This window comes from Manis javanica, chromosome 10 (genome assembly GCF_040802235.1).
Source record: "Manis javanica isolate MJ-LG chromosome 10, MJ_LKY, whole genome shotgun sequence".
NCBI classification, from domain to species: Eukaryota; Metazoa; Chordata; class Mammalia; order Pholidota; family Manidae; genus Manis; species Manis javanica.
In genome coordinates this window covers 112,537,657-112,553,884 of record NC_133165.1, presented here as the reverse complement: position 1 = coordinate 112,553,884, position 16,228 = coordinate 112,537,657, and the positions used below count along the sequence as shown (strand labels likewise).

The 16,228-nt window shown below is 42.5% G+C and overlaps 1 protein-coding gene across 2 annotated transcripts in view; it reads right to left on the bottom strand.

Moving 5' to 3' along the window:
• Positions 1-16,228, bottom strand: part of XRCC6 (X-ray repair cross complementing 6) — a 48,706-nt gene continuing 32,478 nt past the window's right edge. For both annotated transcript variants that reach the window (XM_073213938.1, XM_073213937.1), the window contains exons 7-13: positions 13,046-13,232; positions 10,550-10,718; positions 9,657-9,818; positions 5,277-5,406; positions 4,729-4,829; positions 1,303-1,416; positions 1-412 (exon numbers count right to left, since the gene is read on the bottom strand). In XM_073213938.1, the coding sequence (XP_073070039.1) occupies positions 219-412; positions 1,303-1,416; positions 4,729-4,829; positions 5,277-5,406; positions 9,657-9,818; positions 10,550-10,718; positions 13,046-13,232 (1,057 nt within the window). In that variant the 3' untranslated portion in view covers positions 1-218. The remainder of the gene's footprint in view (positions 413-1,302; positions 1,417-4,728; positions 4,830-5,276; positions 5,407-9,656; positions 9,819-10,549; positions 10,719-13,045; positions 13,233-16,228) is intronic.

The window sequence follows — 16,228 nt, the reverse complement described above, 5'->3', positions numbered from 1 at the left end:
TAATAACAAAGTTAAGGCTCTTTATTCAGACAGTACAGTACAGCAAAGTGCAAAGGCTATGCTGTCTCCACAGCAACAGAAAGTCTCATAAAGGTAAAATCCTTGGCTTTTGCAGGCCTACTCTTCCTAGCTCAGGAGAAACATTGTTTAATTTGAAGAGAACAAAACTAGGCAACCTGGCTACAGTGTGGAAGGGTGGCTGGCTGGCTAGTCTCTAGTCAGTCCTGGAAGTGCTTGGTGAGCATGTCCAGCAGCTCCTGCTTCTTCATCCCACCCTTCAGCCCCAAAACCCTGCAGGCTTCCTTGAGCATCGGCACAGTGAGTTTCCCCAGTGTGCCCTTGTTGACATGGGCCTTCAGCTCCTCTTCAGAAAATTCTACCTTGGGCCTTTTGCTTCCAGAATCTTCACTACCTGGAGAAAAGACCATGAGAAAGTGATTGGAAATAGTACCATGGCATCCTAGCTATACTGCACATGTCTAGATTTGTCTTTGCTGAACCAAAGATAGCCAAAAGCATTACAGCCTAAGCCAGAACTATTACCAAATGGTGAGGAACTCACAACTGGCTTTCCTGAAGAATATGAGTCACAGCAAAGAGTACTTGGGGCTGGAGGTAAGAAAAAGGACAGTCTGATAGAAAAAATGGCTGAGGCCAATAATGAAGTTCACACACACAAAAAGTCCAATAAAACTACATCTCACTCATAACTGGAGAACTGCATGTCAAACAGGATATAGAGTTTTCCCTGTTATTTTTTGTGAAAATTTAAAAAATAGTACATAAAATCTAGGATTAGTGAGAGTATAGAGAACACACCCATCCCTTCTTGGACAGGGTATAAATTGTATCACTTTTTCAGAGGCAAACTGACAGTTCTTATCCGAATTTTCAGTGTCTACACCTTGACCCAGCAATTCCACTGCCAAGAATTTATCCAGTCAATCTGCTCACAAAAGTACACAGTGACAGTACACATTCATGGCATCATAGCCATTGATAAAGGTCTGGTTGGATACACTGTGTACATCAAGCCAATGAAGTACTCTTGTAGCTTCATTTTTAAAATGAAGTAGATACGTAAGTATGGATATGAATGTCCAACAAATAGAGCTGAGTAACAAAATAAACCTAGAAAACGTATTATCCAATTTGTGCTGAAATGTTTGTATATATGAATATGTAGGTTTGTATAGATATTTCCGAAGGAACATTATCCTCTGATAGAACCATAAAGGCTAAACTTTTTAAAACCAAAACTTTTAAAGATATGCCACTGAACAGCCACACCCAGCTCCTCACCTTGTTTCTCCCTGGGACCTTTTCCCTTAGAATCATAATCTGGTGGGTAGACAAGTTCCTTAAACTCATCGACCAGAGAGCCAAGTCTTTCATCCATTTCTTCAATCTTGGGCACTAGAAAATCAAAACATAGGAAGAGTGGCCTCACGAGTTACAAGCCCTGGCTTCCTGTCCAGTTCCAACTCTACAGGGCACAGAGGAGAGCATTGGCTGCTGGGATGGGGGTAACCTGGGGAAGGGTGCAAGAGAAAGCAGCTGATAGACCAGGAAAACATTCAACAGTCTAACATTTACCAAGTTCCTTCTAACAAGTGCATTTTATGAGCACTTACTACAGCCAGGCACTCTCCTAAATGCTGAGAACTTTTTTTATTTAATCCTTCTAACCACCTCTGGGGTAGGTAAATCTGTCTCCCCATTTAACAGAGGAGGAAAGCAAGAGAGGTTCAGTGACCTGCCTGAGGTCATACAGCTGGGAAGTGGCAGAGATGAGAACTGGGCTAGGTTCTGAGGATCCCAAGGAGCGGCCATGCCTGAGTGGGCTCACGGGCTACTAATCAGGATGAGAAGACGGCTAAAACATCAATGCCTAGACCTGGGCAATGCCACAAAAGCAGGGGCTGTACGTGCACACTGGGACGCAGAAGGGGTCAGGAAAGACTGCAGCAGAGTCTGGAAAACTGTGTTCTTCCTCAGGCAGAAGGCCTGTAGTGGTGAGTACACTGTTTGGGGGTCAGGTGTGAGGAGAGGAACACCAGCAGGGAGGCAGGAAAGGCAAGCACGGCAAGGTCACAGAGGCCTGGAATGCCTGCCAAGGAGCAGACCTTCCCCTAGGAGCAGTTGAGAAACTTGGAAGGGCTAAGAGCAGGGGAACAACATGGTCAGACCTACATTTTAAAAAGGTCACTCTGACAGCTGTACTGAGTATGAGCTGAAAGGCTAAGGCAGAAGCGTGGAACCCTGGGGGGCGGGGCGATGGGCATGCAAACAGAAGTGACAGAACCACCAGGACTTCCTGATGGAATAGGAGGTGTGGGGGCAGTGGGGAAGGGGAGGGATGCAGCTGGGAAGGCAGGAGTATCTCCCAGGACAAATACAATAGGAAAGGAGGCTTTGTGGGAAAGATACTTTTGTTTCCTTTTTTGTTACCTTACAACTATATTACTAGTAGAGCTTTTAACAGGAGCTGAGTCACACCCAGGGCAAGGCTGACGGGTGCCTCATCATTTCCTTGTGTGGCCAGGTTTGCAAAGTACTGAGGAGAGCTCCTGGCCTCTGGTGTACCCAGGAGGTAGCGCAATGTTACAGCCAACAAGGGCTCCTGCGGTGTCAGATGCCCCACCTTCCGGGCAACAGGAGTGTCTCTGAGAGCTCTGCTTCTCAACCTGGGAACCACCTAAGGACTTCTAAAAAGCGCTGCTGGCCCCCTCCCAGGGATCCTGATCTAACTGGTCTGGGATGAGGCCTGAATAGCCATATTTTTAAAGCCCCAGATGATTCTGTGAGATCCAAAATTGAGAACCAACATGCCACAGGTAGTGTTGTCCTGTCTCAGAATCACTGGAAAGCTTGTTAAAACACAGGTTGCTGGGCCCCACCCTGAGTTTCAAATTTAAGTCAGCTTGGGGGAAGGGCTCAAATTCTGCATTTCTAACAAGTTCCCAGGTGAAGCCAGTGCAGCTGATCCCAGAGACCAGGCTTAGGATCACTGGGGTAGACTGAGGAGGCCACCCGGGAGCAGCGAAATGACAAAGATGGGGCTCAGGACCGCCAGTGTGCCCCCATGTCCAGAGGAAGAAAGGGAACAGGAACAGCAAAGGAACCTTCCTCAGGGTTAAAATGGGCACAGGGGAAAACCAAGACAGTATGCCAAAGTGAGAAAATAATTTCAAGTCTTCAGTAAGTATTAAAAGAAAACCCTATCATTGTGTCAGACAGAAACAGACCACATCTGATTAGAGGTGAGTGAGGGATGTAAAAGAGCAGAAGAGTCAAAGGAGTCAGATGTCAGCGGCAGGATACCCAAGTCCTACAGCAATGCCAACCAGGCAGCTGCCAGCTCAGGCAAGAGCCTAGAAGAAAGGACAGGATCGGAGACACAGGCTTGGGAGTCATGGACCTGAGGTGACACCTGAAGCTATGGGAATGGACCAGATAACCAACAGAAAGGGAGAGAATGGGGTGCTGACAGTAGGAACCCAGGTCATTCATGTTATAAGAAATACCAGAGAAGCCAAAATTGTTTTGAAAATAGACGTAGGAAAAGAAAACAAGACTTGCAGTAATTATAGGGCAGGAAGACAGAACACAAGAGGTTGAGGCTGTGGTGAGGAGGTAAGAGAGAATGCTGTAGAATAAAGGAGAACAGTGTTCTGAGCACTTCTGAGTGTCAGGACCTACCTTTTGCTAACACCTTATAAAAACAATATCATTACCTCCATCTTACTAATAAAGAAACTGAGTTTCAGAGAGATTATTCCAAGGCCACTCAAGTTAGTAAGTGGCAGAGCTGGGATTCAAATCTATATCAGATGTTTCCAAAGCCTGTGCCCTTACCACCTTGCTAGAGACAAGGCAATTTACTTCCTGATTGCCTAAAAGCCATGAAGGAAGCCATGGGCTGCTTACCTCAAGATCTGCCAGATCCAAACTCTAATGCAGAGGCTATTCTGTCTCATATAAAAGAGATACATTAAGAACTTGGAAGCTAAGCAGGCCGAACTAATTGCTCTCATCTTTTCAACCTCTGTCAAGAGTCTTCATTACATTCAATCCGTTTCCCAGTGGGTATTTACTCACATCATGAAACCTCATGCATCCTCTTATGAAATACGTGAGAGAATCACAATCAAGAAAGGGACCAGCAGGGAGCTCGGAGAACTGTGGCCTTGGAGCCAGGCCTATCTCTCTGGTGCTGGGTAACAAGGTAGATTTTCACGGGAAGAGCATGCAGTCTGACAGGAAACAAGCGCAGTGGTTCAGAGCAAGGGTTCTGGGTCAGACTCCCTGAATTCTGAACTTAGATCCACCACTCACTACTTAGTGATTTGGGCAAATTACTCCTGCTCTGTAAAATAAGGACAATAACAGCACCTACCTCATAGTTATAAGGATTAAGTGAGACAACAGTACCTCACATGCAGTAAGCACTCAATAAATGTTATAGATGACTTTCTTAAACACTTACCAACGTGTAGTCACAAGGTGGCCTAGTTGTGATGCTTTCTCCCCTCTCACTGCGGAACCAGCCAGATCTGTTCCCTGGCAGTTTAAGCTGGTCTAGAAAATCTCTCAAACAGAGATGGTCCGGACAATGAGGCTAAGTCTTTAGAGGGTGCTAGGAAACGCATCAATGTTATGGCCCAGTGTGAAATCGCTAAGGAAGCCTCCCACGGAAAGGACTCAGCTCAGTCCCAGCCATCTTACTTGTCAGGTCTACTGCTTGTTCAGGCTCCATCTTATTCAAAGCCAAGGCCTCCAGGTTCCTAAAGTGCTGCTGCAGCACTGGATTCTCAAAGCTGTCACTTCTGTTAAAACAATAACAACACATGTAAATTAAAAAATAAAAAATTAAACATTAAAAAAACAAGATAATACAATTAAATAAACCCAACCCAGAGAGCACGAGTCCAAGGTCATCTGAGAAAACATCCCAAATAAAAGCTGAAAATCTTATCTCTTGAATCAACTTTTCTCTTTCCAATATGTTCAATTTATTGTCTGATGCCAGAGATCCAAAAGCTAACTTAAAAGCAAACAATCCCTGCCTGCCTGACTGTCCCTGGAAGCTGTGGGCAGAGACAGAAATGGAGGAGCAGGGCCCACATGAGTACAGACAAAAGACGGAGGAGACAGAGCGCGAGATGGGGAGATCATGAACCTTCTTCCCATGCTCAGCGGCAGCCTGGGAGTAAAAGACAACTTTCAACTCGAGGCAGTTCCAGAAGAAAGCCTGAGATTGACCCACTACTCACCTGTATTTGAAGCGGAGCTTCTGAACAATAGCCTTCATCTTGTCTATCTGCTCTGGGTTTGCCGTGACTTTTTCAGTAAAGGGCACCTTCCGTTTGTCATCAGCATAGGGCAGGAACACCAGCTGGAAGCCTGAGGAAGGGAGGTAAGTTTTCTGAGGTTTGACTTAACAACGGTTTCAGTCATGGAGTTGTCATTTGTCTCTCAGATCCAAATTCACACTTCTAGGTCCTAGGATGCTGGGGATGAGACCCTACAATCCCGTTTCTCCCTTACCAGCTGATTCCCGTTAGCACTGGCCTAACAGACTCCCTCTGGAGTCTCCCGAGGAGACACGAAGGCAGGAATGGCTCCTCCTACACACTTCCTCCTCTTGTCATGCTGCCCCCGCCAGGGCTCCTTGCCTGGCAGCAGCACCTGGTTCCAGCCTCCAGCCTTTCTGATACACCCAGAGGCAACTGGACAGTGCCCCCTCCCTGGATGGCTAAGCCCCAGTTCTGAGCCCTCCTCTGAGCTTGAGCCTCAACCCTTGGGTCCCCTGCCCTTCACCACAAGCTGAAAGGGCGGTGGTAAGGGTTATCAGACTGACCTTGTTCCAGTTACTGCCTAGTTCTACAAAAACTAAAAAATCTAGACTGTAACCAACTGCTACTGCCAGATAAAGGGCCTTGCTGGCAATGCTCACAGCCCTGCGCAAGAGGAAGGAGCAAGCCCCTTAGCCTCCTCTGCCCTAGTCTCCTTCCAGCAGCCTCTACTGACAGATCCTCACTGAGAGCCAGATGCCAAAGGACAAACTGGGTTTGGGGAGTCAGCCTCAGGAGCAGAGCACACCACCAAGAATTTGCAGCTGAGAGACAACAGCTCTCAGCTATTGACAAAACTGACATACAACGCTATTCCCAAGCATTCCGATAACCGGAGTTAGAAATATGTTCAAAGACTTACTTTCTAAAATTAATTCTTATTGGTATGGCTAAAGATGAGGCAAGAGTACCACCTGTTGGTTGCTTTGTACGAGGCATTTACACATTTATTAACTTATTTCAAAGGTGAAAAAACCTTGAGAGAAAGGTGTTCTAGAATTCTCATCTTTGCCGATAAGGAATATAAACAGAAGTTTAAATTAACTGCCCAACTGGCCAGCTAACAAGTGGAAGAGATGGGCCTGAAATGAAAGTAAACTTTCAGACACATAAGAATAAGGTAAAGTCAAGTCTGACTTCAAAACCCATAGTTCTTCCACTATATCTCACTGCCTTGGTGTATACATGCAGTGAACCAAACATTCAACTTAACGGGATGCCAAAAATGGCTTTTAGTGAAGAAAGGTGTCATCAAAGAGACAACATGAACTTGTGTCAATAACCTGCAAACAGTCCCTACGCAGTCAATTCTCAACCCTGACTGCAGAGCTGCCTTGTACGGTTGTGCATGCTGTGCACTGCACAACCTGACTGTACATCAGATTCAAATGTGAAACCTTAAAAATACACATTTCCTACAGATGGCCAAGAGACACATGAAAAGATGTTCCACATCGCTAATTATCAGAGAAATGCAAATTAAAACTACAATGAGGTATCACCTCACACCAGTAAGGATAGCTGCCATCCAAAAGACAAACAACAACAAATGTTGGCGAGGCTGTGGAGAAAGGGGAACCCTCCTACACTGCTGGTGGGAATGGAAATTACTTCAACCATTGTGGAAAGCAGTATGGAGGTGCATCAAAATCCTCAAAACAGACCTACCATTTGACCCAGGAATTCCACTCCTAGGAATTTACCCTAAGAACACAGCAATCAAGTCTGAGAAAGACAGATGCACCCCTGTGTTTATCACAGCACTATTTATAATAGCCAAGAATTGGAAGCAACCTAAATGTCCATTGGTAGATGAATGGATAAAGAAGATGTGGTACATATACACAATGGAATACTACTCAGCCATAAGAAGTGGAAAAATCCAACCATTTGCAGCAACATGGATGGAGCTGGAGAGTATTATGCTCAGTGAAATAAGCCAAGTGGAGAAAGAGAAATACCAAATGATTTCACTCATCTGAGGAGTATAGGAACAAAGGAAAAACTGAAGGAACAAAACAGCAGTGGAATTACAGAACCCAAAAATGGACTAACAGGTACCAAAGGGAAAGGAACTGGGGAGGATAGGTGGCCAGGGAGGGATAAGGGGGGGGAAGAAGAAGGGGGGTATTAAGATTAGCATGCATGGGGGGAGGGAGAAAGGGTAGGGTGGGCTGCACAACACAGAGAGGACAAGTAGTGACTCTATACCATTTTGCTAAGCTGATGGACAGTAACTGTAATGTGGTTGTTAGGGGGGACCTGATATAGGGGAGAGCATAGTAAACATAGTATTCTTCATGTAAGTGCAGATTAAAAATTAAAAAAAAAAAAAAGAAAGAAAGAAAGAAAGAAAGAAAAGGGGGATTACTCCTTAACAGGATAAAACTATTGGTAAATCAAAGATCAACGCATGCTTTAAATATCCTTAATGTTGATCACTTAAAGGGTGTCAGATGATCAGCTATGGAGGTACTCTTTTCTGATAATATTCCTTTCTCTTAATTAAAAAAAAAAAAAAAAAAAAAAAAAGCAGTTACTGTGTGCTGACCTCCAATGAGTTCTGCACAGTGGTATAGAGGGCATGTCAAAGTGTGGGCAAAGGGTCTGTTTGTTTCTATGCAGAAGATCAAGGCCTAGCTTGGCTACCCAGAAAATGAACTAAGATACGATATGAGGAGGAGCTTCCGGCATCAGCACTCTCTGGAGGACTTGTGCCGGGGGATGATCATCAAAAAGCCTCCACAGGGATCCGGACGATGCTGCGGTTGTGGCTGCATCCAGCCCACCATCTCCTGGACTTGCCATTGGAATGAGGAGGGAGATGTCTAGGCTGGCATGTGCATACAGTGAGACAACGAATTTGACCGGATCTGTACTGTTGGAACTCAACCAGGAGTTGGGAGGGGTGCAAGTTGTAGCACTCCAAAATCTCATGACTATAGACTATCTATGGTTAAAAGAACATATGGGATGTGAACAGATCCCAGAAATGGGCTGCTTTAATTTGTCTGATGGTTCAAGTACAGTTGGACAATATCCATCATATCATAGATAAATTTTCACAAATGCCTAGGGTGCCTAAATGGTTTTCTTGGCTTCACTGGAGATGGATGGTAATTATAGATTTGCTTTGTTTATGTCACCGTATTCCTATTATGTTAATATGTGTGTGCAAATTAGTTAGTAGTTTAAAACCTATACATACTTAAGGTACTCTACAAGAAGATATGTCAAAGAAACAATCAATCCTCCCATGTTTCCTTCATATGCTACATCTATAGCTTTTCTTCTTCCTTCCTAATTACAACCCTTAAATAGAATTCGTGCCTCATATCGAATTTACCGAGTATCATAATTCCTTCAGGTGGTAAAGATACCTCGAGACAAGTGCTGGGCATAGAAGCCACAGGGCATAAATCTGCAAAGAAGTAAAAAGCTAACCTTTGCAAACAATATGGCTTCTCTCTCACTTACCAACTTTACATTGCCCTGTATGGCCCCAGAAGATGACTGGTTAGCCAGAGACGGGTAAGATTCCTCAAGGGAGGAACAACCTAAGACAGGCACAGTCGCAGGGGGGCCATCAGGTGAGAATTTGGGGATCAACAGAGGTGAGGCTCAGAACCTCACCCCCCCTGCTTTGAGAGAAATCTTCTGCATCCGTGGATGTCTTGCTGCCCTTGTCTAGCCTGGATTAATACTTAGTCCATAGGCACACACCTGATCATCTGATCATCTACATTTGCCCTCTTACAGCACTAAACTATGTTTTCTACCTTTATCTTGCATCTACCTACCACTTCAGCATTTTATTAAAAATAAAAATAATAATAATAATAGGAGAAATGTGGGATCAACATATAAATCAAGTACAAAAATCAAACGAATATTCATATTTGACCTGATTGTTTATAGGTCATAATGCATGATCAAAACCGAAAGTTTCTGTGATGAATGCCCTCGTACTGTTCACCATGTAAGAATTTATTCACTATGTAAGAATTCGTTCACCATGTAAGAACTTGTTTGTTATGCTTCAGAAGATTGGAGACTGACGAGAATTAGGCTTGAGATGGATTAATGATTGTGCATTGAGCATTGATTCCCCTATACAGAATTTTATTGTTGTTAACAACCATTTGATCAATAAATATGAGAGATGCCCTCTCAAAAAAAAAAAAAAAAAATACACATTTCCCAGGAGACTCTGATTCAGCAGGTCCGAGTTGGAATCCCATGGGTGATTCTGAAGGCTGAGCAAGGTTCAGAAGCACAGAAAATCTCTCTTCCACATACCTGGAGGAGTCACTTGAACTTTCTGATCATCCAGCTTCTCTTCCTGTGGTATCAAGGCCACAAAATAAGGGGGGATGTTCTGGCGAGGGGTGTATCTGCACACTGCCACAACATCCTTCTCCAGACACTTGGTGAGCAGCGCATTGAACAGGGTTGTGCTCCCTGAAAAATAAACATCCCAGGGGTCTACATCCTAACGGTGCTCCTCCTTCCTTCCCTCTTAGCCCATTATAAGCCTACAATTCCCCCCATTTTCTTAAAAGGGCTTATGATATTTCAGTAGTTAAGGGGTGATGGACCCAGAGCTGAGGGGAAAGTGGGGGCAGCAGAGACTTAGAAAGGAAAGGAATGAGGTTGGATGCCTCGAATGCTCCATTTAGCAGTGTGACTTCCTACCGTCAGTTCACTTTTACTGTATTAGGCTAATGACATAAGGCCCAGTTGCTAATAAGAACCAATGAGGTCAGACCCAGGGCATTCATTAGCTACAGCACAGAGGAATACAGGTCTGGACAGCAAAAATAAACAAAACATCTGAGTTCATATCACCCTTAATTGCCAACACAAGGGAAGAAGCTGGTCTTATTTTTGATTTTTCCAACTATCTGATGCCTCAAAGAAAGAATTCCATAGGAAATAAGATTTTAAAATGCTAACCTCATTTCCCCTCCTGGATATTCACAATGCACACCAGTGTATTACAGGTCCTAAAGAAACCTCTTTAACTTCCATTTAGTCCCACATTTCCAAAATTTATTTGCACATGAAACACTTTCAATATACCCCACTAGCACATCCTAGATAGCTTCCAAGCAGCACCCATTTGGGAAATGCTGCTCAGAAAATGGCCTTCTGCATGACTTACCCATTTACCCCTGGTCCATGCCACTTACCATTCACCAGGGACTCCTCGGGGTACACGAACAGGGAGGGCCGCAGGTAATGGTGCTTCTTCAGCATCACCAAGGGCTTGAAACCCATGAGGATCAAACCTGGTTCATCAAACCGTTTGAGCTCTTCCGTTTCCTCTTTCTCCAGTACAATCTGACGCTTCCCAAAGGTCTAAAGGAGGGGAACAAATGAGGGCCACGTAAGGGGACTCATGGGGATGGAAAAAAGTTGCCACATGACACTACCAAGTTAAAATCAGCTGTTTTCTAAGGAGTGGGAAGATGGCTCAACGGGGGCATCTTACACCTACCACAGGGAATTAACACTTACTGAGTACCTGCCAGGCACCTTCCTTTTGCCATCCAACTGATCTTCTGTAATGCTCCTAGGCAGTAGATGTTAGGACCTGTTTTATGGATGAATGAACTAAAGCTCAATACAACAGAACTGGACTTTAAACTTGTCCCTCTGTGCTGTTAAAAGCTATACTCTTCAAGCATTTATTCCTTCCCTCGTTTAAAATGCACTGAACTCTTCAGATGGCCAACAGGCACACGAAAAGATGCTCCACATTGCTAATTATCAGGGAAATGCAAACTAAAACCGCAATGAGATATCACCTCACGCCTGTTAGGATGGCCAACATAGAAAAGAATAGGTACAACAAATGCTGGCGAGGATGCGGAGAAAGAGGAATCCTCCTACACTGTTGGTGGGAATGTAAACTAGTTCAACCATTGTGGAAAGCAGTATGGAGGTTCCTCAAAAAACTCAAAATAGAAATACCATTTGACCCAGGAATTCCATTCCTAGGAATTTACCCTAAGAATGCAGTTTCCCAGTCTCAAAAAGACATATGCACCCCTATGTTTATTGCAGCACTATTTACAATAGCCAAGAAATGGAAGCAACCTAAGTGTCCATCAGTAGATGAATGGATAAAGAAGATGTGGAGTATTACACAATGGAGTATTATTCAGCCATAAGAAGAAAAGAAATCCTACCATTTGCAACAACATGGATGGAGCTAGAGGGTATTATGCTCAGTGAAATAAGCCAGGTGGAGAAAGACAAGTACCAAATGATTTCACCGATCTGTGGAGCATAAGAACAAAGCAAAAACTGAAGGAACAGAACAGCAGCAGACTCACAGAACCCAAGAATGGACTAACAGTTCCCAAAGGGAAAGGGACTGGGTGGGGAGAAGGGAGGGAGAAGGGGAGTAAAGGGTATTACGATTAGCACACATAATATAGCAGGGGCAGGGCACAGGGAAGGCAGTATAGCACAGACAAGTAGTGATTCTATAGCATCTTATTATGCTGATGGACAGTGACTGTAATGGGGTATGTGGTGGGGACTTGATAATGGGGGGAATCTAGTAACCACAATGTTGCTCATGTAATTGTATATTAATGACACACACAAAAAAAATTAAAAATAAAATATATAAAATGCACTGAACTCTCAGCATCATCCCTGACACAGAGGATGTTCCAACTATAGCTGTTTATTGAGAGGACCCATGCCAGTACAGTGCTGGTCTCAGTGTGGGAGGTGTGTGAGCACGCACACGCATGCACACACACAAAAGAATTACTCCCAATCTTCAAAGTTTGTATCTTGATCCTAGACATGTGATTGGTACCAGAGTCAAATTTAAATTTTTTGAAAAACAGAGCCCTCAAGGTTTTTTTTGGTAGGCACAATAAATCAAGGAAGAAACTTAGTGACCATCCTGCCTATGAATAAACCAGCATGGAAAACAAGTTCCTTCCAGAATGGAAGAGGAAATTAGTTGTCTTCAGAAAGGAAGGCAAAACACTGCTTGAAGTTTGTGCTCAAAAAAACGTCTCATGAGTTGAATAATCAAAATATTTCAATCACTTAGTTGATCTTTGAAGTTCAAAAATTCATGCAATATCTCAGATTCTCCCCACATTTCACACAATTAAAAAGGATGACATTTGACTTCAATTTTAGATATCAGATCCTTACACAGAGTGAACAAAAGTGAGAGGATGAAGAAAGATAATGTTCTGCATTCTTCATCTGCCTTGAAAAAAGGCATACATGCATCACTTCAAAGAACAGGAAAAATTTGGTTTAGCAAAAAAGAAGTCTTTTCTTGCTAAAAAAAAAAAAAAAAGAGTATACTTCACACCTAACACACTTTCCCTCTCCCTTGCTAAGTATATAAAGCATTTTCTGCTATTGTATTTGAGCAAGGAATTAGACTGCCAGGCCCAGAGCTGCACCAGCAGGGGTGATCCAGGGCTGCAGTTTTCACTGACATCTCTTTCAAACCCTGGCTCTAGTTTTCTAGCTCACAAGGTATCACTAACCTAGATACCACAGTTACAAAGGGTAATGACTTTGTGTTTTAACAGCTTGGCTAGAAAGAGGCACACATGAAAGTTATTTGACTGGTTAGGCTGATCATGTCTCCCACCCTGTTAACTTCAATGGGACAAATTTCAGCAGGAGAGCAGACTTACCTGAGACCTCTTGGTGTCACTAGGCAGAAGCAAACTGCCTGTATTTACATTAAATCTCCGGGTCTTGGTTTTCACTGGCTCATTTGTTTCCCGATAAAGCCTCACTGGAGAAGGTTTGACTGCTTTCTGGACCGTATTATAAATGCCGACAGTGAGTGCTATATCTTTATTGAACTTAAGCTTCAACCTGGAAGAGAGAAAAATTTTTTAAAGAACAAACCAAAAGGCTCTATTTTCCATCTAAAATTCCTTCATGGCACTCAAGCTCTTAGAATATAAATACAATGCATTTTAATAATACAATAGAATGGCATTTGCTATACCATCTTGGGGTCTATACCACAAAAATCAGTTTCAGAATATAATAAATGCCTAAAATTATGAAGAGGTTAGGTTTCAACCTACCTCAAAGGGTAGTCAAAGATTAAAAGAGTTAATATGTTAACAAAGAACTTAGGACAGTGCCTGGCACACAATAACCATGAAATAAAATAATTCTATTACTTGATTATAGTAAGAACAAGTTTAATAAAACAAGTGTAATAAAAATCACTATTGAGCCCAGCACTAAACCAATCACCTTATAACTACTCTCATGTCATTGTCATAATTATTACTCTGTAAGTACTTATTGATTATCTGTTGTTTCTGCTAGTCTAGTATCCCTTCTCTGTTCTTTCAACAATGAAACTATTTCTCAATGAAACCTTCCCTCACTGCAGCTTTGGAAGAATGTTAATCAAAGCTCATACTTTTCCATTACAATATATGCTTCAGAGTATTTATACAGAATTCTTATGCAGCAATAGGACCTCTAGAAAACATGTTCTACAATGACAGTGTGCAAAAATATTTACAGTATGTATTGTGAACAACAGCAGAACATAAAAATGACCCATCTTACATTCTTTTCAAGCACATGTGGAACATTCGCTAGGATAGACCACATGCCAGGCCACAAAACAAGTCTAAATACATCTAAGACTGAAATCACACAAAGTATGTTCTTTAACCAAAATTATAAGTCAGTCAGAGATCCACAACAGAAAGAAATCTAGGAAAACCTCAAATATTTGTAAATTAAACAATATATGTCTAAATAATACAAGAGATCAAAGAAGAAATCACAAGGGAAACAACATTATTTAAACTCAATGAAAGTGAAAAGACTGTATTTCAAAAGCTATAGGACACAGCTAAGAGAGTGCTCAGAGGGAAGTTTATAACTTTAAATACTTTTATCAGAAAAGAAGTCTCAAGTTAATAACTTAATCTCCACTACTGTGGAATATTTATAAGTATTTATACTTTAAAGAAGAGAACATGTCTAAGTGAGTTACATCAAGTTGTATTGGTTTACAATAGTTGGAAGCACATGGTTTAGGGCAGAGCCTTAACTAGAAATTTTGGTACCTGGACAAGCACCTAATATACCTTCAGATCAACTGCAGTGCATGATGTGGCCCACAGATGAGTGTGAGTAACAGGTGAGCATTACTAACACCAACCACTTGCTGGCTTCCAACCTTAAATTACTCTGGCTTATTGGGTGCTAAGCTCAGTTGTCTAAAGGCTGCCAAAGGAGAGCTGACAAAAAATGTAACCAATTAAAAACCTGCCCTATCTTCAAAAGTCATTAAAAAAAAAAAACTGTTGTGTCCTCTAAATTTTATTATCCTGCAAAAGAGCACTTTTCCATGTGGTCCACTCTAGCCTCAGACTTCAAGTGACCTTATTTCTATTTCTAACACAAAATAGCAAATCCTTTACTCCTCCAAATCTGTCTTAATTTTCATACTTATAAAGCGCCTTTGACCTTAATGTCATCCTAAATTAAGATGAAGTCACAGTGTAACTTCATATAGTTAATGTCATACCTTAGCAAGGAAAATGTAGAAGCCCACAGTGTAAAGCAAGTTGCTGAATATGTTTAACTTCATCTGAAATGTTTTGAGGTTAATAAATGTTACTAAAGGTTAGGTTTCAACCTACCTCAAAGGGTAGTCAAAGATTAAAAGAGTTAATATGTTAACAAAGAACTTAGGACAGTGCCTGGCACACAATAACCATGAAATAAAATAATTCTATTACCTGATTATAGTAAGAACAAGTTTAATAACTTTCTAGGTCCTAGGCCTAAGTATTATTAGTTCTCAAACAGCTCGAGTATATTATTACTTGTCCCAAGTATCCTGTAACAACTCTTCCACAAACAGAACAGCTAACATTTATAAATAATTCTATGTACCAAGCACTATGTCTAGGTTACCCCATTTAATCACAGCCATCCTTATGAGGCAGTGCCATTTTTGCACACATTTTACTGAGGCCCAGAGAAGTTACATGACTTGCCCTGGGTCACACAGCAGAGAGGCCAGGACCAGAATCTAAGCCAATCCGATTCTAGGACGTACTTTGAACTGCTCTTTTATCCTCCCTGCCATCCCCACCCAAATGTGTGGAGGATGTCCACATGACAGTATTAACAATATCTTGTTATTTCAGGAAGGGGAGAGAGGGACACGGTGCTTGTCTGAAGAGAAATAGTTCCTAGGGAGAAAAGGAGAGCAATGACGAAACCACAGCTGGAGCAGTGAGCTGGTTCTTAGTGTACTTAAAACAATTTCATGGGTTTTCTAGGAAAGTGGTCAGTAATCTCTTGAAAATTGCTCAAAAACTACCAATGGTCATATTCCCCTATACTGAGGAAACTAGTCTAAAATGGAAGCCAATGCTCCTTAGGGAGAAACACTGAGGAGCCCTGAGGATTCTAATGCAAAGCTCTCTAGATAGAAGATAATCTAATGATCTAGCTCCTACAGTCTCAAGTTTTTAAGAAATCTGAGTGACACAATTTTAACAGGATTGATAATAGCTGACATTAATTGAGTTGTGCTCTAGACCAGGTACTGCAGCCACCCCCAACTTATAGATGAGAAGAATGCAGACAATGCGCTGTTAGTGCAACCAATCTGGTAGGCCACAGCGGTTCACCCCAAGGCAGTGGAGAGCTGTGTTATTTTGGAGTAATGGCCTACCAGGTCATTCTAGAGACAGAGAAGCAAACAGCTTGTGCTATCCTGAAACAAAGCAAGTGTGTTAGAGGAAAAGAATGGAGCACGGCCCAAAGTTAGGCAGCCAGAGAGGTTGAGGCGATGCAATGCCTATGGTTAGGAGGGGACT